At 44.1% G+C, this 10,020-nt stretch overlaps 1 protein-coding gene across 1 annotated transcript; it reads left to right on the top strand.

Annotated features, from left to right (window-relative positions):
* The first annotated feature begins 2,642 nt into the window (after positions 1 to 2,642).
* On the top strand, positions 2,643 to 9,854 carry LOC115396796 (matrilin-2-like). Its single transcript, XM_030102826.1, has 12 exons — positions 2,643 to 2,769; positions 2,861 to 3,433; positions 3,522 to 3,644; positions 3,972 to 4,094; positions 4,715 to 4,837; positions 4,952 to 5,074; positions 5,483 to 5,605; positions 6,827 to 6,949; positions 7,534 to 7,944; positions 8,034 to 8,186; positions 8,540 to 8,632; positions 9,628 to 9,854. Exons 1-12 carry the CDS (start codon positions 2,643 to 2,645, stop codon positions 9,681 to 9,683), a joined length of 2,151 nt encoding a protein of 716 aa, XP_029958686.1. The 3' UTR covers positions 9,684 to 9,854.
* Positions 9,855 to 10,020: the final 166 nt, after the last annotated feature.

The raw sequence follows: 10,020 nt of genomic DNA, 5'->3' as shown, positions 1-10,020 counted from the left end.
ACATTCATGGTCTTCTCTCAATCACCTGTAGTTGTAATGTGAACCTTCTAAAGGGCTTTCACCAGATCAATCCAGGGGCTTAGGTTCCACTCATCTGGAATAAATCTAAGAAAAGACAGCTGAATGTGAATGAAAGACGTAGTTATTGTTTTAGCAGACCGAGCTGAACAAGAGGCGTCTCCAAAGTTGGAGTAAGAGTGGGAGTAAACAGAAACAGAGTGGATGGAGGAAGGGGCTGAGCGGCGCTGCAGCCTGCACAGATCCACAGACGCAGTCAGGATATATGTGTATGTTTACAACCTGGAGCTGCTGCTCTGATCACTTTCTCCTGGAGCTCCGACCTCAACCAACTTCTGGGATTTCTTCATAATTTCTTCACAATTCTAACAACACAGTGAGTAGGATTTAATATTATTATCAGTTTTTCATTGCATACTGCAGATTTCTTGTACATTTTTCACAATCTTTAGAAACCTAACATTGTTGAAGCCATTAAAAATCAATTTAAATGGAGAAATCAGGGTCAGTCACCAGTGTGGTATGAAGGATCCCACTGAGGAGATGTCTGAGGGTCTAACACGTGCATCGTGAAAAGTCATCAAAGAGAGGCGATGTGCAAAACAGACATCAAGTCTCATAAAGCCTGTTCAGTACATGCTGTATTTGTGTGTCATAGTAAACACAAAACTCTGGCAATAACTCAGGAGGACAGTCACAGGAGTTTCCCTGTAGTGGTAAAAAAAATGCAAGTACAGCCACACACACACAATTTAAAAAACAGTGTAAATAAAAAGCAAGTGACAATGCAGCAAGAGAGAATCAGGACCGTGAGTTGTGTTGCTTCGATGAAGGAACTCTGGGAAATTCGGGTATTTTAGACAGCCGAAATGTAAAGTGGATCCGTGTTCATGTGTTGGCCTGATGGACGGTTGATGAAGAAAACACTGTCAGGACCGCAGCACAGAGACATCAAACAGATGAGTGATGGAGGGTTCAGAGGTCAACGGCTCCATGTGCGATGCTTCGTGTATATGTGACCCTACGGGTTTCAGGTCAGCAGCTCACATATACAGATCTGCGTGGGACCGCTCGTCTGCCCGAGCTGTGAACACGCCAGCTCAGAGTCCTCGGTCTGATCGATCCCACCCACCTATTCACTGATCTGGTGCTCGGAGTGGGTCTAAATGAAGAACGCCTCTGATCACAGAGTGATCGGAGTGAGCAGACGGTCTGAACATGACAGGCGACAAACGGCTCTCCTGGGGATCGGAGAGGGAAACGGCCTGTGGTGCTTTTCAGCCTCTCCTAAATCACTTGAAGCCACCTATGAAGCCAAACATCCGAGAGCTCATTGACAAGGAGCTGGTTGACTTCATAAGAGGGTGGAGGAGAAAACAGGATCCTCAGGCACCACAATAATTAGTTATATATCAACATTTATCAACAGGCTGAGCTGTTCAAACTGCCCTGAGAGTGAATCAGACCTATGGTCACTAAAATGTGAAATCTGAAGCTGTGCAGGTCAAACATGCAGAAGGTGAAAGTTCCTCCTATTTATATCCTGAACCATCATCAACTTTATTGCAGAATGTCTCTCCTGACCCGGAGACACAAGTTACTTTAGTCCCGAATGCTCGCCTGCTTCTATATCAGTTATAAAGACATTTCAGTAAAATGTCGTCACAGGAAAAAAGAAAAATTCTTATGTTATATTGATTGGAGAGACTCCGAGCTGTGATTTGTGAAAGTAAACTCAATACCAGGTTGAGGTCACTGCAGAGATACTACATTGTCCTTGACCTGATTGATTCCTTTGGTCAGAACTTGTGTGGTTTTAGGTGCACTTTATTTGCATGATATTTCAGTAATTTTTCCAAGCTGCTCAGTTCTTCCAAGTCTTCATCTTCTTCATAGACCGAATTCATAATTTAGGACATCTATATTATTTTGGAATACACAATGAAAACAAAAGGGCCATGTCAGCTCTGAGAGACGTTTTCCAGCGTGACAGACAGGATGTTAAAGAAGACATGAGTGCAGTTTGCTCTCCAGAGCAGCCCCTGCCAGTCGAGGTCACGGTTCCCGATGTGCCAAAGTGCTCTGATGACAACTGGTTCCAATCTGAAGAGTTTCCACGTCTCCAGAGTGGCAAGTGGCAACAGCACCCAAAACCTCAGACGTGTGTCTGGAAGCCGGCAGCTGCAGAAGCGGGATAGACAGTATCAGGGAAGTTAGCTGTGAATCTGTCTGACTGCTGAAGCTGCAGCCGGCTGCAGGCCCAGACCACGTCACCCACACACCCTCACCCTGCCGGACCTGAGGGGAGAAGACCACTAGTCTGACAACTGTCGAGGACCCTCAACACTCGCCATTCTCCCTGGAAGCGGCAGGCTCTTTGGCAGACATTATGTTATAGGAAGAAAGAAGGAGTCTTGATGAAGAGTTCAAGATGCAGATTTCTAAGTTTTAACAGGCAAGGATTGGTTTGATAAGAGGACATTTTGGCTGAATGACGCATAAACTCCACTGACCACACTCGAGTTCTTCTATGTCTTGTGCTGCTTGTGTTGCGTCCCATGAGTGTTTCTCCTGTGTCATCAGTTGTTTGTGTGTCTCTGCTGCAGTTGTCATCTCTAATCAGAATGAGGTCCCTGGCCCTCGGCGTTTTTTGCCTGTTGTGCTGTGATGCAGTGCGGCTGGACAGACGCCGTCCCACACCCATCACGGCCAAGAGGCAAAATGAGAGCAGTGTCCAGACCAACGCGGAGGGTGAGCGATTCCTTTAGATAAACACAATACTTTTCTGTCAACTTTACTAGTTTCCAGACTAATCGCTACGCTCCTGTGTCTTTGATTACAGAGATTCCCTGCAAAGCCATCCCGCTGGATTTTGTCTTCGTCATCGACAGCTCCAGAAGTATCCGTCCGAACGACTACGAGAAGGTGAAGACCTTCATCATCAACCTGCTGCAGTTCCTGGAGGTGGGCAGCGACGCCACGCGAGTCGGCCTGCTGCAGTATGGCAGCGAGATCCAGCCGGAGTTCTCCCTCAACACCTACACCACCAGGGCCGAGGTGGTGCAGGCAGTGAGGGACATGAAGCACCTGGCCACGGGGACCATGACCGGTCTGGCCATCCAGTACACCATGGAGACGGAATTCACCGAGGAGAAGGGGGCCCGGCCTCTGAGCATGCACATCCCACGGATCGCTATGATTGTGACGGACGGGAGGCCTCAGGACACGGTGGAGGAGGTGGCGGCTCAGGCGAGGCAGGCCGGCATCCAGATCTTTGCTATCGGAGTGGGCAGGGTTGACATGAAGACCCTGAAGTCCATCGGCAGCGAGCCGCACTCCGAACATGTGCACCTGGTGGCGAGCTTCAGCCAGATAGAAACCCTGATCTCTGTGTTCCAGTCCAAACTGTGTGGAGGTGATGTATCCGTCTGCTTTCATCCCATAGCTTGTCTCTTTAAAGCACGAGTGTCTTCACACTTCCCGGTTGTCGGTGCATGCTTTAGTTTCAGAGATGTGTGAGGTTGTGGACCATCAGTGCCAACACATCTGTGTGAGCAGCCCTGTGTCGTACAGGTGCAAATGCAGAGCAGGATTCACGCTGAACCCCGATGGCAAGACATGCAAAGGTGAAAAATGGCTTTCTTCAAAGGGTTTAAGGATGACTTTTTTCTTTAAACCCAGTGGAACCACAGTCTTCTTTTTTCACTGGCCGATAGAATGTGGGCAAGTCACTGAAAACTAAATGAAGATCAGTCGAATCCTTCAGTGGCTGATTGAGAATATTTAGGATGTCTGTTCAGAAGGTCAATGGTTTAAACAAAAGTTTCAGATCATGTTTTTTGAATCTTGTGGCTCAACTCTTTTATTTTATTCCTGAAGACTCGCCTCTTCATGAGCTGGACGTGTCGTCTTAAACTGTGGATGATTCTTTCCCACCTGTCGCCCCTCTGTAGCGGCGGATACATGTGCTGTGGTGGATCATGGATGTGACCACATCTGTGCTAATCTGCCCGACGGCTATGAGTGCCGCTGCCGCCCAGGATATCAGCTCACCATCGACAAAAAGAAATGCAACAGTAATGACAACCATTATCTGCTCCACCTGGAACTACTCTCTTTTTTCATTTCCTTAACCTCTTCTTTCGAAACTTTTCAGTGCATCACATCTATATCCTTGATTATCACTTTTTTTCCCCACTGGTCGGTGGACCATCTTTGAGGCGGACATATCACGTAAACTGGAACTTAGATTGTAGCTATAATACAGTATTTTGCTGTTTTTTAATTTGTTGTTTTAACAAATGAGAGTTATCTACTTCCGTCTGAAGAGATCAATGTAGGGCCAGATCAAGTTGTTCATGCAAATTTCTATGTACCTTCGGTTCAAATGAGAGCCAGAATCCCCTCTACCAATGAGATCTGTCCACCCACTGCCGGAAAACAAACCCCTGCGCTCCTCTGGTGAATGTTAACCCAAAGTTAAGTGAGGGGGATTTCCTGTCGGAAGTGTGTGCTTTTGCAATCATTAAGGCAGCTGCAGAAATGTGAGGGGCGTTTCGCCCAGTCAAAACAAAGATGGCTGCCTCATCCCTCCAGAGTTCACAATTCTACACCTATGCTTTGCTGAGTGTTTATATTTTATAACAATACAATAAAAACTTTTTAATATAACTTTCCTAACTAATGTCTTCCTCAGGAATAGATTACTGTGACCTGGGGAACCACGGCTGTGAGCATGACTGTGTCAGCGTCCCAGAGTCCTACATCTGCAGGTGCAAGAAGGGTTACGTCCTCAATCTGGATGGAAAGACCTGCAGCAGTACGTGCTTTTGGTCCAAAATTACCTGAAACTGTATGAAACAACAAGCCGAAGCGAAGGCAATCAGTGAACATACAGCAGCAGTTACATCTCTGCTTCCTCTTTTTAATGCAGGGATCGATCACTGTGCTGACGGCAGCCATGGCTGCGAGCAGGAGGCCATGAACACAGAGGACTCCTGTGTGTGTAAATGCAGACAAGGATACACTCTCAAGCCTGATGGGAAAACATGCAAGAGTAAGAATCCACTGACTTTCAGCAATTTTTTAAATTATTATTGTTGTTGTTCTTGTTTTTTCTATATTTTAAATCCCTCTCCACTATTAAGGTTCCGTGTTGCGTTGGCTAATTGTTTGAAATTCATGTACAAACAGATTTATCTACAGGATTTGAAAGCAGAATGTTTTTTTTTCCTTTCATTGAAATTCAGATGTTAAGTGTTGACTTAAGACCTGGATTTTTGGGATTACTAAAAGTTTGGGAGCTTCTCCTGGTCCGATTCCATTAATGAGGAAGACCGATGGTCCATTAACTCCACTTTACAGTTGTGTACAACACTCAGTGTAATAAATAAATGATATTGGTACATGCCAAATGAAAAAAGAGGAGTCTGCCCTGATCAACCTTCTCCTGAATTTCCTGAAGGAACGGATCACTGTGCTGACGGCAGCCATGGCTGTGAGCAGGAGTTCATGAACACAGAGGACTCCTGTGTGTGTAAATGCAGACAGGGATACACTCTGAGACCCGATGGGAAGACATGCAAGAGTAAGTGCTCAGTGTGTGTTTTCTCCGTTCACTTGTTTCACAGGTCTGACAGAAGCTTTACTTGTTCATCTGCGTTTTCTCACTCTGATCTTCAGGAAGTTACTTCCCTTTATTATTCAGGGGGTTTCCGGGTTTCCTGACTCAAACATATGAATTGTTGTCAGGCTTCTGTTGATATTTATTCTGGGAACACACTCACTCTCACTGCCCTCAGTGATGAATTCCATGACACTAAAACACCCATGAGGCCATATAAAACACATTTTTAGATGGATGATAGCTGATGATTTTTGCTTTTGGATAATTACAACAGACCATTGAACTGATGTTTTACTTTGGACTGAAATGTCCTTTTAGTTATGTTTCACATGTTTCATATTAGAAATAAAGATTGAAGTGTGATAAAGAAGAGAATCTCTGGCGACAGTAGCTCAGTTGGTAGAGCGGGTTGTCTTATAACCGGAAGGTTGGCGGTTCGATCCCCGCTCCAGCAGGCATAAAACTGGCGTTGTGTCCTTGGGCAAGACACTTCACCCACCTTGCCTAGTATGAAAGTTGTGAGAGTGAATGGTTGGTGGTGGTCGGAGGGGCCGATGGCGCAGATTGGCAGCCTCGCTTCCGTCAGTCTGCCCCAGGGCAGCTGTGGCTACAATCGTAGCTTACCACCACCGAGTATGGTGTGAAAGGGTGATGTGATATTGCAGTGTGAAGCGCTTTGGGATCTGTCATGCAGGGTAAAAAGCGCTAAACAAGTGTAGTCCATTGTTTTTGTCCTTGTTTGGGGTATTTACATGTTACATAATTCAGAATTTTGAGTTTTGAACCATTGGTGAGGTCATTGTTAAAAGAACAACAAACCTTTAAAGGAATAGTGATGCTGACTAATATTGTTTTATCCAGGAGATCAGTGGTATTGAAATGTTGCTTACTATAAAGCCTACATTTTCATGGTATTGTTTTTTTTTTCCTGTTTTTGCTTCAAACTGGCTTTTATTTATAGTATTGATGTTGATAGATCACGCCAACTAAAATCTCACTAATAAACTGTTTTTTTTTCCATTTTTGAAAAACTTCCTAATTTTCATCATCTACAGCTGATTTGAATTGATTTCCTGAGGAATCTGACTGCTGATCCTCAGACGCCTGCACGTGATGTGATGATCACTGAACTAATGTGTGTAAATGCTGAAAACGTAGCAGCTGATGATTCCTCTCCTTCAGAGACCGATCACTGCGCGGATGGGAAACACGGCTGTGAGCAGGAGTTCGTGAACACAGAGGATTCATGTGTGTGTAAATGCAGGGAAGGATTTACGCTCAGGCCTGACGGGAAAACGTGTCAGAGTGAGTACAAACTAATGAAGGAAGGGATTATCTTGTAAGCGGAGACACAATGATTCAAGAATTACAGAGCAAAATATACAATTTCAGATTTTGGTTTGTGTTTCTGATTTGGCAGCCTCTCGTTTTTCCACCATATCATAAACTGATGATATGATATCTGAAAAAAGGCAAAACTCCCCCCCAAAATCTGGACTCATCTTTCATCGAGGTGTTTTCAAATATCCCTGTCATTGTTTTTGTCCTTGTTTGGGGTATTTACATGTTACATAATTCAGAATTTTGAGTTTTGAACCATTGGTGAGGTCATTGTTAATCCTAATGCTCCCTCGCTCCGGATTATCAGGAGATTCTGTGTTTCTCAGTACATTACATTCAGATGTGCAGACAGTTAATCAGGATGATATCTGCGACTGTTACTATTCATTTGGTGAAATGCAAATTACTCATGTTTCATGATGGTTTACTGTAACTTGCTTCTCCCTCGACAAACTCATATTGATGTTGTGAGCATATGTAGCTGTTTGGAATGATTCAACTGTGCAAATATAACAATTAAAACGAAAGTTTTCATGTATTTCCAGCAGAATCAGAGTGCAGCGATGGGGTCATGGATCTGGTGTTCATCATCGACGGCTCCAAGAGTCTCGGCCCTGCCAACTTCGAGCGAGTCAAGCAGTTTGTGAGCGGCATCGTGGACTCGCTGGACATTTCCAAGGCGGGCACGCACGTGGGCCTGCTGCAGTACTCCACCAAGGTGCGCTCGGAGTTCAGCCTGGGGAAATACACCACGGCGCAGGACATCAAGCGGGCCGTGAGCCGGATGCAGTACATGGGGAGGGGCTCCATGACCGGCTCGGCCCTGCGACACATGTTTGAGCAGAGCTTCACGGCCAAAGAGGGGGCGAGGCCGAACACCCAGCGGGTCTGCATCGTCTTCACTGACGGGAGATCACAGGACGATGTTTCCGGATGGGCCACGAAAGCCAAGGACTCTGGTACACCGTCAGCATGCTCCACACAGCTGGTGTACTACAACCTCTAACCACTGTTTCTAATAATCTGCTCTCAATGTTATTTTTTTTAGGGATCACAATATATGCATTGGGCATTGGGAAAGCCATTGAACAGGAGTTGAGGGAAATAGCGTCAGAGCCTGATGAGAAGCACATGTATTATGCTGAGGACTTTGAGAAAATGGGAGAAATGACAAAGAAGCTGAAGTCCAGGATATGCACAGGTATGACTGCTTTTTTTCTTGATACAAATTTATCATCATAAAGAGCCACCAGGAGCTCCTGAGATGAAACAGCTTCGTGAAAACAGTCTGATGGCTCTTCTTTGAAATAGCAGCACATCACTGCCACCTGCTGCCGTACTGATCGTATCAGAGCTGCTGCTGCCTTCTGTGCTCCTTATCACTAAACTCATCAGCCTTTTCAGTCCTGCAGCCACGTGCACGCTTCACGCACGTTCTCAGCAGGCAGAAACAGGAAAATAAAACCCTGCAGGGAAGACGAGAAATGATGTGCAGCAAAAACATGGATCCAAGAGCATGAAGGCTGAGTTATCTTCTCTGTTCTTTCCCCACAGACAAACCATCCAAAGAGGACATGTGTGAGTGCGAAAACGTGATCATGTTTCAGCAACAAGTCTCCGAGCAGCTGAAGAACCTGATGCAGAATAATATCCTTTATTTTAAATGCTTTTCAAATATGTTTTTCACAAACTGTTCCCAGAAAGTCAAAATAACCTACAGCGACAAAAAGACCTTTAACACGTGATGAATTGACAGAACACATATTTATTTATTTATTTATGCACAAGTTTGCTGAATTTGATGGGCCTTGATTTTTTTAAATTTTTTTAGACCCATAAAACATCTATGAAGTTAAAATCAAGAGGATATTTTCTAAAATTGATATATATTTTATCTTACGAAAGCAAAAAATGTCTCTCTTCACAGAACTATAAATTAGAAATAAAATGGTGCAGGGATGGGCCAAGAGGTTAAGTGTAAGTGTGAAGCTTTTAGTTCAAATCCTGCTCCTGACAGGCGACTACAGTCACTACTGAGGCTCTGTGAGAAAAGAATGTCACCCCTCCACCCTCTGGGTGCTGCAAGGCAGAAGCATGTACCAGAATAATGGAAGGGCAGTTTTTGTAAAGTAACCTGTTAAACAGAACAGAATTCTGGATTCATAAAAGTTGACATGCTGTGTTAGTTGTAAATAAAAGAGTCTGCAATGATTTGAAATCTCACCAACAAATTTGATAAACAGAACATGACGAACATTTCAGATGTTTGAAACAGTTTTTACTGTTTAATGAAAGAATAAGTTCATTTTTAATCTGGCTTTGAGGCTCGTGAGATGTGTATTTCATTGCATTCTGTTTTTATTCATATTTGAGATAGTGTTCTACCTTTTTTTGAATTTAGGTCATTCAAAAGACACTCATTTCCTCTACAAGCTGCCATCAGAAGAAAACAACAGTGTGAGGAGCTGATAAACAACAGGAAGTGTTGACTGACGAGTCTCAGTCAGGCTGAGGACATTATCATCCCGAACTGTCATCTTTAATCAATACATTTGAAGTTGACATTAACCTTTCTGGAGCATATAGAGTAAATACTCTTAAACATCATCTATCAACAGTACTTTTTTCCTTAAAATGACCACTTGAAGCTATGACGAAGAAGCTGGAGACTCTGGAGAATCAGCTGAAGCACAACTGAACTCTGAGCAGTCCATCACTTCTCCTTTCACAGGACGCTTCTGATCCTAAACAAGCCCGGCTGACACATATGCAAATACAATGCTTTCTACTGAACATATTTATACGCTTTTCAAACAAATCAATGTATTTTTTATTTGAAATGTTCTATTGTATGTAATGCCATTACCCTTTGTACAGAAGACTAATAAACATTTTATACTTCTGAAATGTTGCAATTCTTAATGGAGTAGTTCTCCCTCAGAAATACACATGCTATCCTGAGCATTACCACAGGGTGGTGAATGTTTTTCAAAGGAGGCTCTCCTGTGAAGGGGAGGACACTTTCTGTACATGTT

This window comes from Salarias fasciatus, chromosome 11, assembly GCF_902148845.1.
Source record: "Salarias fasciatus chromosome 11, fSalaFa1.1, whole genome shotgun sequence".
NCBI lineage: Eukaryota > Metazoa > Chordata > Actinopteri > Blenniiformes > Blenniidae > Salarias > Salarias fasciatus.
Note: the sequence above shows the minus strand (reverse complement) of the source record. Positions and strands in the feature narration are given on the sequence as shown.

Excerpts from the sequence above, each read along its gene's own strand:
- LOC115396796 (XM_030102826.1), top strand. The coding sequence starts at position 2,643 with ATGAGGTCCCTGGCCCTCGGCGTTTTTTGCCTGTTGTGCTGTGATGCA. Across the intron at positions 3,434-3,521 it reads CCAGTCCAAACTGTGTGGAG|TTTCAGAGATGTGTGAGGTT; the intron begins GTGATGTATCCG and ends TGCATGCTTTAG. Across the intron at positions 8,187-8,539 it reads GAAGTCCAGGATATGCACAG|ACAAACCATCCAAAGAGGAC; the intron begins GTATGACTGCTT and ends CTTTCCCCACAG.